We start from the raw sequence: 15750 nt of genomic DNA, 5'->3' as shown, positions 1-15750 counted from the left end.
CACTATGTAAATGCCAGCTTTAATAATTACAAGATTATTGTATTTTGTATTATTATTGTTGTCACTCTCTTCTTCAAAGACATGTGCCTGGCACAAAACAAGCTGAATCAATTAAAGCAGCTCCAAGCAGATTGGATAAGAGTTGGGGCAGGGATTGATGACATAAAGTATCTCCTTAAAGTAACAGACCTGTGCCACTAGCTTTCATTCAAGAGCTTCTCGGGGCTCCTCTTTTTTCTCTTTGTTTTTCTTTTTTAATATTTCTGTCTTTCATTCTTTCAAAGCTCTCCATTTTCCCTAATAAGGTAAATATCAGAGAAGCAGTCCTTCAAGCCTTTCACTTGCAGGTTGGGGGAAATACCCTGAATTCTTTATATATGTAGTTTTTTCTCAACTTTGGAAGAAATATAAATTACTGCAATGAGGATCCCCCCAAGTTCTATCCTAAGGAGTACTTTTTCTCTTAATACTATATCATTTTGGGGCCTCATCAGGTCACATGGGTTCAAAATAACATCTCTGTGCAGATGATTCTCAGATCTATGTAACCATCCCTACCCTCTTTCCTAAGTTTCAATCTCCTTTTACCAACTGCTTTTGAACTGCTCAAAATGGATGTCCCATAGTCTTCTTAAAATCAATATGTCCAAAACAGAACTCATTATCTTTCCCCATAAAACCTTCCTTTCTTTCCAACTGCTGAAGGAACCATTATTCTCCCTCTCAGCCAAGTTCCCAACCTCAGGTCATTCTAGATACTCTCTCTCTCTCTCTCTCTCTCTCTCTCTCTCTCTCTCTCTCTCTCTCCCTCCCTCCCTCTCACTCTCTGTCTCTCTCCACACACACACACACACACACACACACAGACACACACAGACACATTAAATCTTTTTTCTAAGTTTGTTTTTTTTTTACTTTGCTATCCCCCATATATGTTCTCTTATTAACACTCACACAACTAACACCATTACACACAGGCATATCTCAGAAATATTGCAAGTTCAGCTCCAGACCACCACAATAAAGCAAATATAGCAATAAAGAAACACATGAATTTTTTGGTTTCCCAGTGCATTTATGAGAACCTTAATACCATGTTGGTAGCAAGGCAATGGATTTTTCAACCGTAGCAATTCAATGAAATCTTTTATTTAGTTATAGATGGGTTTAAATTTGTACAGTTGAAAGAACTATACAGCAATGAAACATCAATGAAATTACAGATTCTAAATGGACTAAAGTATTTAACAAAAGTATTATCACCCCCAATTCAAAGATGAGAAACATGAGGCTAAGAATGGTAGATTATTACTGGGCTATGAGAAATGGTGAGCTCAATGATCTTAGAAATACATGGAAAGACTTGCATAAAATGGTGAAAATTGGAATAAGCAGAAGCAAGAGAACACTCTATATAGTAATAATACTATTGTTTTAAGAACAACGTTGAGCAAATAAGTCATTTTGACTATTATAATTACCCAAACTAACTACAGAGAACATATGAAGGAAGAAGTTATCTACACCCAGAGAAAGAAATGATAAATAGAAGTATGTATAGAATGATTTTACAGATGTGTGTGTGTGTGTGTGTGTGTGTGTGTGTAATGGTAGCCATATCTATGGTGGTGGTGAAGAAAATAAGAAATTTACATGATAATTTTATTATATATTTAAATGGAATAGCAACTGCTACATGATAGATTTTCAGTGTCATGTGCAATAATATTTTTAATTATACTATGTTATGGAAATGTTTATTTTATACCATAAATTAAAAATAAAACAAATTCAAATTCCAAAAAGAGAAAGGTGAAGTGACTAGGCCAACATCACAGAAATAGCAAATTTTAGATCTTGGAATTCTGGTCTTTTTAATGCAACTCAGATGTTATTTCTAATATACTATGCACCTATCAATAGCTCCCCCCCCAAAAAAAAGTTGGACACTAAACCTCAAAGGATCATAGATTTAGAATTGAAAAGGATGATAGAAGTCATCTGGTATCTGTCATTTTACAGGTGAGGAAATTGAGGCCCAGAAATTTTAAGTGGCTTGTTGAAAATCAAAAGGTAGTAGTAGAGAGGTGGACTAGTACCTCTGGTGTAAGGGCTAGCCAAGTTTCTTGAGGGCTGGTGTCTACCTGGTAGTCAACTCTCCCCTGTTGCTCTAAGAAGGTGTAACATGAGCAGCAGGCACACCCTGGTTAACCATCTCAGCAGGCAGGCTAAGCCAGGTTGAGGGTAACCAACAGCCTCCAAACCCATAGGTAAGTTAGGGGGTTATCTATCCCCAAGTATGAACATTTCTCCCATTGGAATCAGTGTTTGAGGATAATTTGTTCCAACAGCCATGAAGGTGACTGAAGCTGATGCTATGGAGTGTTTAGTTTGGTCAGACATCTGTAATAGTAATTAAGGTGGGACTTTTTGCTATTGACCTTTAATGATTCTGGCCTTTGTTTGAATGGGGCAGATAAAGTGGGATGTTTTTGTATTTCTCAGCACTGAGACAATTGGGAGCCATTGATATTGGGGGTGGGGAACTTCTCCACACCCAGCCTGGGTGAGGTCAGGGCCCTGAACAGGATATTTAAATGTAGAGTTTAGCATTGTCCCTTGGAGTTCTGAGCCACAACAGAAGTGGTGCGTGACTCTGGGCCAGCTATTATAGTGAGCTCCCTGGCTGTACACCCAGATGTTGAAAAGTACGAATTACGTTTAGTCTGTAATTCAGGGTGCTGGTTTTTTCCCCTGAACTGAGTAAATGATATGTGTATGCTGGACTAAAGTAAGATTGTTAACACCTTTACATTGCTTTTCTTAGTAAAGCAGATCAAAAGGACCTGGGTTTGCACTGTTCTGTGAGCTGGTTGTTGTTGGTTTTACACCCTCACAGCAGCTGCTAGCCAGATTGTTCAAACAACATCACAAACACCAAGGCCATCCACTGCATTTCAGACCATCACCAGTCTTGCCACTGGACTTTGAGGATTCTGGAAGAGAGAATGAGGCTGAGGACTTTGTGCAACTCTCACTCGCTTAAATCCGATTCACAAGCAAGTCAGGACATCATCCCATGACGTCATTAGTCTTCTTTGAAAATGAAAACTAACAAAAGCAAGGTGGTTATTTAAAGTTGGGTGGACGTAATTTTTGATTCATTAAAAAGAATGTTGTAAAGTACTTTCTCAATTATTAAAAATAATTTTGAAATAGGTATATTAATTCACATTTTAAAAGTTTAATGTCACTTGGTAATTTATAAATTTGCTGCTGGTGGCTTTATAAGACAGATTTTTGTTGGAGTTGAATGAAGACATGGCAAGAGACTGAATATATATGAACATTATAATCTTATAGTACATTGCCGAAAAAGTGAAGTGGAAGACATCAATGAAGACGATGCACTGTCCAGCCTCTGTGGGATAGCTGTGATAAAGAAGCCATAGAAAAGTGTAGCAGCTTAGAAGAAGGACAAATAGATAATAGCTAGTGTGAAGTCTTCCATGAATTCATGAAAGAGATCTTTCAGGCCAGGTTGAAGATGGAAGAAACAGCACAGAAAATATGGTTTAAGAATTTGTTTATGACAGAAAGTGACAGGTAAGATGTAATAGACCTTGATAAAAGAAATAGAAAAGCCATCTACCCAAGAGCTGGCAATCAACTGGCTACAGAGCTCCTTGGTCTTGATGACAGGTTAGTAGACTGGGAATTGACCTACCTACCAAGCCTCAAAAATGAATAAGGTAACATCAAAATTAATGTACAAATTTAATGCCATGGCAAAGTGTTGAAAACATACATTATTGAATTAGAAACAACAATAACAAAATGCTGTATTAGAACAAAGTCATCTTTATGTTTCTCAGGTGCTAAAATCTCTGTACCGAGGGGCCATTCCCTATAACCTTCTTCAGGGCCCCCAGTACGTCTTTGTTCCTCAGGCTGTAGATTAGGGGATTCAGGGCTGGAGTGACAATGGTGTAGAACACAGAGAGGATATTTTCTTGCTTAGGGCTGTGGTAGGCACTGGGCAGGACATACATGAACATGGCAGCTCCATAGTACAGCCCAACCACTGTCATGTGAGATGAGCAAGTAAGGAGAGCTTTCTGTCTCCCCTGTGCTGAGGGCATGTGGAACACAGCAGTCAAGACTAAGGTATAGGAGGCAAAGATGGTAGAGAGAGGCATCAGGAGGAAGGTCACACCGGTTGTGTATAGAATCAACTGGTACTGTGAAGTGTCAGCACATGCCAGCTTCAACAGTGGAGGGATCTCACAGAGAAGGTGGTGAATCTCTTGGGATCTACAGAAAGGGAAGTGCATGGTATAGATGGTATGCACAAGAGCACTCAGAGATGCTAAGAGCCAGGATATAGCCACCATGGACCAACAAACTGTTGGTCTCATAATTATCATATAGTTCAAAGGATGTCGAATGGCCACATAGCGGTCATATGCCATGAAAGCCAACAGTATATCTTCTGCACCACCAATTGTCAGTGCCAGAAACATCTGAAGCCCACAGCCTGTAAAGGAGATGGTGTTTTTTCCACATAGGTAATCTACCAATGTCTTGGGGGCAACAACTGATGTGAATAGCAGGTCCATAAGTGAGAGCTGGCTGAGCATAAAGTACATGGGCACATGGAGCCGGTTGTCGATAGCAATCAACAACAGGAGGAGACCATTACTGGCCATTGCCGCCAGATAGAGAAATATGATTATGACACAAACAAGTTCAGGGAAACTACTATCCTGGAGAATTCCAATGAGAAAGAAACTGTCTATCAAGGTCATGTTCCAGAGTTCCATTCCACAGATTCCTCAATTTCCTGTAACCAGCTTCTCAGTGAATGTGTATCTCAAATGATTCAGGCGTGTTCTAAATCTCTCATGCTAGAATACATTCAAAGTTACTTAGTTTAAAGTCAGTGAGTTGACAACTCCCCTATTGTACTGACACCTGTCTCAGAGATAACTCTGAGATAACCTTCTTATTATTCTGCTTCCACTCAGATAATGGAGCTGATGTGCTTACAATTGTGCTGATCTGATGGTGGATAGTTTTAAGAGAATTTGAGAGATGTGGAATATAAAAATGGAGTCTCTTGTGAGTATAGCTCTGTTAAAAGTTTTTCACATAATTTCCAGAACCCTGATTTTAAGTAAACAGGAAAGCAGGGGTCTATTTTTTTTTAAATTTTCTGTGTTTGTTATATTTCTTTCTTATTTAAGGATGCATGACCTCATTTGCTCATTCATAAAAACAAAAACCTAACTGAATTCTAGAATCTTTTCTAGCTATAGACCTAAATCTCCCCTCTATTTCTTAGCCCAAATCATTTAACAAATTATCTACACTCAGTGCCTCAACTTCCTTTCCTCTCACTCTTTCTAAACTCTCTGCAATATGATTTCTGGCCTTGTCACTCAATTGAAGTAGCTCTCTCCAAAGTTATCAAAATCTAGTGGACTCTTTCTCAATCCCCTTCTTTAAACTTTCTTTAATATCTTATACTGTTGACTACACTCTCCTCCCAGATAATTTCCGCTCTTGTGATTTTCATGACATTGTTTTCTTTTGGTACTCCTACTAGTCCTAGAATGACTAGGACATTTTAGTCTTCTATGATGAATCATCATCCATTTCACACCCCCTAATTCTGAGCGTACCCAAGGTTCTTCCCTGGACTTTTTCTCTCTTCAAAGATTGTTTTTTTAATCTCTTATAGATTCAAGTACCATCTTTGGCTTCTAGATCAAGCCTCAGTCTCCCTTGTGCTCCAGTTGCAGATCAAGGCTTTCCTATTTAACATTTCAAATTTAATATCCCATAGCCTTCTCAAAGCCAATATTCCCAAAACAAATCTCTTTGTTGTTTTCCCCATGCTTTCCCCTGCCTCTTGTGAACTTCTTGTTATTGTCTAGAGCTTCAGCATCCTTCTGGAAACAAAAGTTTGCAGTGTTTCACTCCTCATTCTCACTCATCCCATATATACAATTAGTTGACAAATTTTGTTGTTCTCATAATATCGCTCATATCTGTCTCCACTCCACTCATATAGCCACCACCCAATTTCAAGACATTATCACCTATCAGTGGACAATTATTATGATAGTTTTCTATATGGTCTCCCTACCTAAAGTACTCCCCCATTCTAGTCTATCCTCCACTCAGTCAACAAATACAAATTTGATTATGTCACACTTTATCCCCATTCCAGTAAGCTCCAGGGACTCACTAGTGACTCTAAATTTGGCTATGGCATCCTTTACAACTGGACTTCTTATTTTTCCACTTTTTTTCAACATAGTACTTTTCTTCATAGTTAGTATAGTTCTGAGATACTAGCCTCATAGTTACTTAAACAGAATTTTCTTTTTCCTATCACTCTGTCTTTCTACTGACTGTCTCCCTTCACTGGAATCCCTCCTCACTTCTTTCTTTTGAAGCTCAGATTGCTACAAACACTACTTTGAAATAATGACTTATTTATTTGTTTGTTTATTTTGAAATATTGTTTTTTATGTGAAACCTTTTCTGATCCTCCCAGCTTATAATTTCCTCTCTCCTCAAACTGCCTTTAGTTAATTTTGCATATATCCTGAATGTAATTATGTATGTATCTATTGTCTGCCAAATCTAGAACACAGGCCTATTTTTATTCAGTCAAGCTAAGAATGGTTTTTACAATTAAAAATAAACCTTTATTGCATTTAAACATGGGAAAAAAATGCTTAGCTCACTGAAGGACCAGATTTGGCCTCAAGCTTTGGTTGCTAACTCTTGGAAAGATCAAGGACTAAGGGGGACCAGTCACTGTAGACTGAGTGCAGGTTCTATGGATCCTTTTTCATTAACTGGCTTGTTTGATTATTTGTGACTGTAGTCTAATGCATAATACTTGTTCACACTATAATAATTGGCATGATGATTTTTGGTTATATAGAAACATATAAAAATGTAGCCTGGGTTCTATTCTAAATAATGAATGGCTCAAAGAACTAACCACTAATTATATTATAAATATTAAAAAATCATTATGAGACTGAGAGCAGTGAAACATAACACCAACATTTTTGAACTAGAGCTAAAGCATTTCTATAACTAACAACATAGCAAGAAAAAATAAAAGACTATTAACTTGTTATACACATAGGTTTAAATAACTAGAAAATCCACAAAATATCAATCCAAAAAAGCAAAAGTAATTAATGTAGAAAACTAAAACCAAAATAAAATTCAAAACATAAGAATATTATGCAGATAAGAAAGAATTGAAATATTTTGTGCAAAGATTTACAAAATTGATAAAATGTTAGCAAATTTAGCAAAAATAGAGGAAAACCAAATTTACATACAACATAAAAGTGAGCATGCTAAATGTGCAAGAAATAGAGAATTAAAGAAAATCATCTGAGCTTACTACACCCAATTAAAAGACCTATCATTTAAATATTTATAATGAATTCATATTTTTATATGGCTAAAACATGGTGAATATTATAGTTTTCAAATTATTTGAAATTGTCCATGTGATAATGGTATGGCATGCAATGGGTAAGAGTAGATTACAATACCTAACAAATAGGCAGTTTTGAAGAAGAATTAGAATAAAAGGTGTCTTCAAAGTTCTGAAAAAGAAGATAGTTTGGTCATATGGCAATATTGAGGCCTTTATGCTTCCTTCATATCCATATGATGTCAAGAATAAAAACAGCTTTTTGAGTAGTCTCCCTCTCCCTGTGGTAATTCTATAGAAGGAAATGATCAATATTCCTACATTATAGTCTAAAATAGAGAGTTTATTGTCTATGTTATTGGTTGGAATACTTATGTTGATAAATTATCACAGTATGCTGGAAAAATCAGAATTAAAAATAAAATGGATGAATTAGTTAAAATGTAAAATTCCAAATTAACCAACCAGGAAGAAGAAATCCTCAGTAATCCTCATCATCAAAAGAAATAAAGCAAGTCCTAATTTAACTACCAAAGAATGAAGATCCCTGGACCAAATGGATTCCCAATCTAATCAAATATATAAAAGATAGCTAAGCCCTACTGTTTAGAAATGGTTCTAGAAAACATTTAGAGAAGGCATTAGCAAGCTCTGTTTATGAGGTAAAAATGGTTCTGATATCCAAACCAGGGAGCGCCAACTCAAATAAGGAGAATATTGTCATTGTTGCTCAGCTGTTTCAGTCATGTCCAACTCTTCATGACTCCATTGGGGGTTTTCTTGGCAAAGATACTGGAGTAATTTGCATTTCCTTCTCCAGTTCATTTTACATAGATGAGGAAACTGAGGCAAGCAGTGTTATATGACTTGCCTAGGGTCACACAATTAGTAAGTGAGGCTAGATTTGAATTTAAGTCTTCCTGATGCCAGGCCCAGCTCTCTATCCACTGCGGCTCAATTTAATTAATAAATACTGGTGCAGAGAATATAGAGCAAAATTTCCAAAATATTTGTTATGATCAATTCAGATTTATATCATAACAAATGATTTCTTCAACATTAGCAAAGCAATATGGGAGACAATATTGCATAGTAGATAATAGAGGCACCTTCAATCCAGGATCACTTGGATTCATTTCTTTGACACATATTGACCATATGACTCTTGGCAAAACACTGTCTCAGTTCTCTAAGCAGCTAGTTAAAATGTACAAAGCATTTTTATAAGCAGGAAAGATTCAAAGAAAATTAAAAACAGTTCCTACTATCAAGGAGCTTACATTGTAATAAGAGCGACAATAAGCAAATAAATATGTATATATAGGGTATATTCAAGGTACTTTCTGAGAGAAAGCTCTAGAAGTGGAGCAGACTAATAGCAGAGAAGGTGCTAACCTGATTTGGTAGAAGGGATTTCCTCAGCAGAGAGTTCCCTATCCAGGTGAAATCACAATCCTGGAGCCAATCTATATCTTATCCCTAATAAATCAATTAGCACAATTAATCCTACAAGGCAGAACTTTGTAATTAATTTTCAAACTGGAAATTATAGAGAAAATTTTAAGGTAAAAAACAATCAAGATAATTAAAAGGTTTAGCAAAGTGTGTTGTAGTGTAAGTTCACAAAGTTACTAGAATTTCTTTATATTAGTAAAACAAGAAGACAAATACGAAGAAATTCCAATTAACATAGCTGCATAATTCATTGATCTAGGAGTTAAGCAACTAAAATTCAATTATGACTTATTTAACCAAATTTCAAACACTATTTATTAAAACAAATGAAAGGCTAAATATCTGGAGTCACAATTAATGTTTGTGGTTGTGTCGTACCAATATAATAAAGAAGATGATACATTGTTTACATATTTAGCAGTAGTAGCGGCAGTCAAATTACCAAGGGGATACTTTCTAGTGCTCATTAAAATAAAGACACTTTATATCAATATTGTGCATGAATTATAATAAAAGATTAAACATTTCAAGAAAAGTGGCAAAAATATAGAAATAAAAAGGTAATATCAATGCCAGATCTCAGGTTATAAAGAATTATTAGTGATTAATAAGCAATGGTCAAATAATTAATTAGTTCTGGTCCAAATATCAAAAAATGGATGAGTAGATTAGAATAACCAAGGCCTATATATAAATCAACACAGTGGCTCAATGTCAAGTCCTAGAACACAAATGGCAGAATGAGATACCCTTTATTGACAAGACCTGTTGGAAAAAGTGAAAGCAGTTTGACAGGAAAATTGGGTTTGCTCAACACTGTGCACTTAATACTGCAATACATTCCAAATAGATTAATGATCTATGTGTCACATTGTTAAACATGAGAGAAGAATGGAAATAGAGAAGATTCTTTCTAAAGCTCTTTTTAAGTGATTCTCATATCCAAATCACAATTTTGGTGGGGGAAGAACTGACAACCAGATGAGGGATAAAGGAGAGGATGCAATTTAAAATAAACTATTTAATTCATGAAAATTAAAGAGCTTTAACACCAACAGACTCACTCTAGCTAGAATAAGAAGAGAAATTATGGATTTGGGTAAAAATATTTGCAGCATCTCTGATAAAAGTTCAAAATTCAAAAGATTTAGGTAATTAGCACAAATCTACAAGAAAAAGAACTTAATTACCCTAATAGTATAGTAGTCAAAGGATATGAACAAATAATTTTTCAAAGAAGGCATGAAAACTATCAACAGCCATGTGACAATCTTATCAAAGCAGTAATAATAAAGGAAAGTTTATAAAATAGGCTTTATCCCTTACAAAACAAACAAGCAAAAATAGTAAAAGATGGAAAAAGTAAATTATTAAAAGAGATGTAGAAATATGTTGCCACTTATTGACTGCTGGTAGAATTTTGAATTAGTCTGACTTCTGGAAAACATTTTAAAATTTTTGGGAAAAAGTTACTAAGGTGCTGCTATCCTTTGATTTGATGACATCATTAGTGAGTTTTTACATCAAAGAAGTGACATCAAAGTAATATTTTATGTCCAAGAAATGGCAGGAGTGTGTTATGTCCCAAAACATTAATAGAACCTTATTTGGAGAGAGAAAAATCTGAAGACCATGTATATACTCAATGAATGAATAATGGCTAAACAAATTGTGTTATATTGTTATACATGAATTTTATTATATCATAAAAATGAACATGAAGAATTCAAGGAGATATAGGAAGATTTAAAGGCATCAAGGCTGAACGAGGAAAGCAAAAGCAAACAAAATAGTATATGTTGTCAAAAATAATGTAAATTAACACATGCCAAAAAGTAAGAGAAATCATATAAAATATAGTGATGAATATTGATTTCAAAAGGCTAAGGTGAAAACATATTTCTTTCCTTTTTTGTTAAGGAATAGTGAACTATAAAAACAAAAGTTATATGTATTATCACTGCTATTGGATGGCTTTGTTTAGTTTTTCATTTTGATAGGACAGTGCTATGGATGGTTTGCATATGTGTGTGTGTTAGTGATTTTGAAAATAAGTGATGTGTCAAAATTAAATGTATAAATAAAAATAAATTAGCACAATCTGAGACCCCACTCCCACCAATGAATGAGGAAGATAATTAGTATCTGAGGAGAGAGAGAAGTGACAGGTTGGAAAATTGCCACTTGAATGCATACCTTTAAAAATCTAAGTTCCATGTGTGTCTTCTGGTAATTCTCTATAATTTTACCTTATCCTCTCTCTGTTAGATAAGGTCTGGGAAAGAGTAGAGGAGGAAGAATTTTTGTTTTGTTTTGCTTTCCCTTGATAGGTGAAAGTATTATATAGGGACACTTAGGGAACCAAAGGAGATCAAGGAGTGTTCCAACAATCCGGCTAGCAGCTGGTGTGGGGGTGAAAGACCAACCCAAGCCCAACAACAAGAATGCTGCCAAAGCCCGGGTTCTTTTGATCTGCTTTACTAAAGAAAGCAACGTTAAGGGGTTAACAACTTTACTTTAATTCAGCATACAAATACCATTCACTTAGTTAAGGGGAAAAAGCCAGAACCCTGAACTTCAGAGCAAATACAAACAAATTACAAACATCGACAGACATACCTTGTCTGATTCAAATCCCAATACATAGTTACCAGAGTTTAACAAAGTCGCAGCATCTGGGTTTAAGAGCTGGAGGGCTCTTAGCTACACCTGCTCGGAGTCTGCACATCAGCGCGCCACCAAGAGTGAGAGCCCTGAGCAAACAGCTCTGTCTTCTCTTCTTATACTTTTTCAGATGTCATCAAATGTCATCTGAATGACCAGATCTTAGGCTCCTATGATTGGCTCTTGAGTTAGCACCTCCCCTTAGTACTCTGGGAGCTTCACACCCACATTGGCTTAGCACCTAATAAGGATTTGGGCCTGGGGCTTAGCACCTAGTAAGACTCAATAAAATACACTGAATTAATCAAAAGAAACAAAAGCCAAACTCTCCAAGGGCACTTGCTTGAACTGAGTGCTAAGAGCTCACTTTGCTTACCACACAAGGAGGAGGTGGTGGATTAATCACATAACCTTTCTCCAAACATTGTAGAATGCAAGGCACTTAAAAATGAAAGGAAATGCCTCAGATAGGAGGTCTAGGAGCAGAGAATCAAAGTCACTGAATATTATAGTCAGAAAGAATTTTAGGAAAATGAAGTATTAAGATGAGCTAGAGGAAAAATAAGAAACAACCAAAACAATAATAATAATAAAATAGCATACAAGAGCTTATATTTAATAATAACAATAATAATAGCTAACATTTATATAACATTTTTATATGCCAGACACTGTGTTAAACACTTTACAATTATCATAATATTTGATAATTAGATTGATTGTGGACTTGGCTATGCATATTTCAACTACCTTTAGAGATGCATAATGTCCTGGACTAAGAAGTAATATAACCACTACATTCTGTCTTGGTTAGACTACTATCAACCTGTTATTTTAAAGAAGAGAACATGTGAATTGATTTGCCTAAGGGAAATCAGCAGTTGATTCCCACAATCCCTGGCACTCTGGTGGGTTTCTTTGCATAGCTTCTCAGCCTTTAATATCTTAGAGGTGGGGGTAGGTGGGGGTGGGATATCAGGAAGGAAATTATCACCATTGAGTTCCCACACCTAGGAATAGTATAGTGCCTGAAGGATAACATTTGTTTCTGGTGCTGGTGAAAGAGGGTTGCCAGATCAATGTAGTCCAGAGGATGGGAAACCCAGGGGGAGAGGGAGACTGGCACCCTCCTTTGCTGGAAATAAGGATAATTTGTGGAGAGTTAGTAAAGCTAATGGAGAAGTTATACAGTTTGGAAGTCTCCAGGAATACTGCAAGAAGGTGAAGAAGTCATCAACCAGCTTCTTGCCTTAATCACCTCTTGCCTGCATATAATACCAACCTCCTTGCTGGTCTCCCTGCCTCACTCTCTCTCCTGTTCTGATCCATCATTCCTATCCTTGCCAAAACAAAATTTCCAATATACAGGGATAACTATATCAGTCCCCCATCAAAAAATGTTGGTGGCTCTCTGCAGCCTATAGAATAAAATATCAAGTCCTAATCATTTGATTAAGTCCATCTGCAATTTGACTTCTACTTCTCTTTGTAATACCTGTTCTTATTCTCTCCTTTACAGCCAAAGTGGACTCTAGTCCAGCCAAACTAATGTCATCCTGTTGTCTTCCATATGCATGAATTTCAATATATCACCCAAAATTGCTCCATATCTCTTTCAGTTCAAATATTTTATCTTAGCTTAGTGCTTCCCCTCTGATGATTACTTCCAGTCAGAGAGTTGATATATCTGAACATTAACCCTACAAGGCAGACATTGCAGAAGCAAAATAAAAATGCCTGAATAAAAGAAGAAAAAGCCATAGAAAAATAAGGGCTGTCATATCAATCTTGGATTCTGTAATAATGTTAAAGACTGGGAGGAACTACCATAGGGGCACAGCTCACCATTAACTCAGTAGAAACACCAGTTATACTGAACTCATAGCAAGAATGAACAGAATTTGGAACATGTTGAAGGAGAATGAAGAAAAGAGGTCAACAAGCATATGGGGAATCTATAAACTTTTGCAGGAGACCAGAATATTTTAAGTGCTACTCACCTCAGGTTACAGAATATCTATCCTGTTACCTCAATTGTGAAACTGAAGGAATTGCTAATGGTTGGGGAACAACATTATAAAACATTCGAATGAGATCTCATATATTTAGATTCAAATCAACATAAAGACATTTGTATTCCTTAAATCTAAGTTCATTTGAATAGGTACTGAAGGATGGGCAAGGAAGTGGAACAAATTAAGTGTCTGGAATCTGTCAATGTCAGACTGTATCTATTTTTTAATTATACTGAAGTTAGGTAAATGTTTATTTGACTCTAAACATTATTCAAGTTTATAAGAACTTACTTAGAAAAAAGAATGTGCTACACAGGTTGATGGACCCTTGTTGAGGGAGCCAAGATCAGAACATGGAGCACAGAAGAATTCTAGAAAATGACTCATATAACCAGAACTGAGAGTATCTGTAATATAATGTAAATATAAAGACTTAAATTGATGTTAGGAAGAAGTTGCTGGTACCAACAGTGTAAGTTAACACTGGTTAATGATTGTCATCCTGGATGATTAGGAATAGAGTTTGATGGTCCATGCTCTCTATTATTATGGAGACTGAAAAGGACTCCAAAAGATGGAGTAAGTTTATCATTAGAAAATCTCAAAGTTTTAAGACATTTTAAAAATGTCAATTAATCCAATACTTAATTGGTCAAAAATCTCCTCCACATATTGCCTGACATTTGTTCATCTGATATTTGAAGACTTCCAGGGACAGTGGACTCACTATCTCCTGAAACAGTCCATTTCCCTTTGGTATAGCTACAATCATTAAGCTATTTTTATTTATATTGAACATAAATCTCCCTAGTTTTTGCTTCCCAACAATGGTTCTCATTATGCTCAACACAAAAAGGACAAATTTAATCCTTCTTTGTTATGACAATCCTTCAGAAACCTGACAATTACTCTCATGTCCCTTCAAGCCTTTTCTCCACACTAAACATCTCCATAAACTGGATCCTCATGGAGCATGGTCTTAAGTCCACTCACTATCCTGAACCCTCTTCTTTAGACATGCTTGAGTTAGTTGCTGTCCTATTCCCCCTAGAAATAATGCCCAGAGACATACACTATTCTAGATATCTTCTGTGAAGGGCAAAAAGAGTTAACTTTGTTTCTTGTGATACTAGTAAAGGTTAATAGTAATTTTCCCTGATACTTTGGATTCTACACTGGTGGTGGTGATAATGGTGGTGATGATGCTGAAGGTGAATAATTGGTGGTATGTATTTGAATGAATGTTAAGACTGGAAACCTAGAAAGAGGAAAGTGGGAGTGAAATGAAGGAATGTCAAGGGTATAAGTGTCTGGATGTTTCTGCTATATGATTATAGATTTATAGTGGCTAAATCAAAGTCTTCTAGCCCAATGCACTCATATTACAGATGAGAAAGTTGGGTGCCAGAAAGGTTAAACAATTAGCTCAAAGTCACACAGGAAGTGAAGAGGCATCTCAGTGTAGTCAAAATTGAACTGAATTTGGAATCAAAGGAGACAGAGTATCTCAGTCCAAGTCATGGCCCTGACACTTGCTACATGTATAACCATGGGCAAGTCAAAGATATCTCCTTTCCTCTTCTGTAAAATGAGGGTGCTTAATGAAATGATCTCTAAGGTCTGTTCCATCTCTAAACCTCTGTTTTTGATTGGCAGAACCAGGATTCAAAAGCAAGTCCTTGGACTCCAAATCTAATACTTTTTTCCACTGTAGCACTTGGTGTGTGTAGTTTATTGACTTATTCTGTTGCCAAATGGATGAACGTTAATTAAGTTTGGAGTCTTGTTTATGTGATCGACAAGTTATTAGGTAGCAAGAATAAGGAAACCTATTATGGGATGAAATCTTATAATAATAGTTTTAGGGAATGAAATTATTTTTCAAGGGCATATATAGCATAAATCTTCAATAAGTAACACCCTAGATTCTAGAGTAAAGAGAGATACTGGGAAATGGTATTTTATATGTCATTTCACTCAAATAAAAGCCTCAATGTTAAAAAAGGAGCTTGGGGCATCAGAACTTTCATTTCTGGAAGAAGGGACATTATCCCAACCAAAGTAGGTATAATATAAGGTCCATAGAGTCATTACTTGGTATACCCTCTTTCTGTGACTGTTCTGAAACCTGGCCCTAGACAT

The 15750-nt window shown here is 36.0% G+C and overlaps 1 protein-coding gene across 1 annotated transcript; it reads right to left on the bottom strand.

Annotated features, from left to right (window-relative positions):
• Positions 1 to 3878: 3878 nt before the first annotated feature.
• LOC118844178 (olfactory receptor 2AG1-like) lies at positions 3879 to 4823 on the bottom strand. The gene has a single exon (XM_036752021.1). It carries the CDS (start codon positions 4821 to 4823, stop codon positions 3879 to 3881), a length of 945 nt encoding a protein of 314 aa, XP_036607916.1.
• Positions 4824 to 15750: the final 10927 nt, after the last annotated feature.

Source organism: Trichosurus vulpecula, chromosome 3 (genome assembly GCF_011100635.1).
Source record: "Trichosurus vulpecula isolate mTriVul1 chromosome 3, mTriVul1.pri, whole genome shotgun sequence".
In the NCBI taxonomy this organism is placed as follows: domain Eukaryota; kingdom Metazoa; phylum Chordata; class Mammalia; order Diprotodontia; family Phalangeridae; genus Trichosurus; species Trichosurus vulpecula.
The sequence above is the reverse complement of the archived record's forward strand: the minus strand, read 5'-3'. Positions and strand labels throughout refer to the sequence as shown.

Bases quoted from the DNA above. Each gene is read 5' to 3' on its own strand.
- LOC118844178 (XM_036752021.1), bottom strand. From the start codon at position 4,823: ATGGAACTCTGGAACATGACCTTGATAGACAGTTTCTTTCTCATTGGA.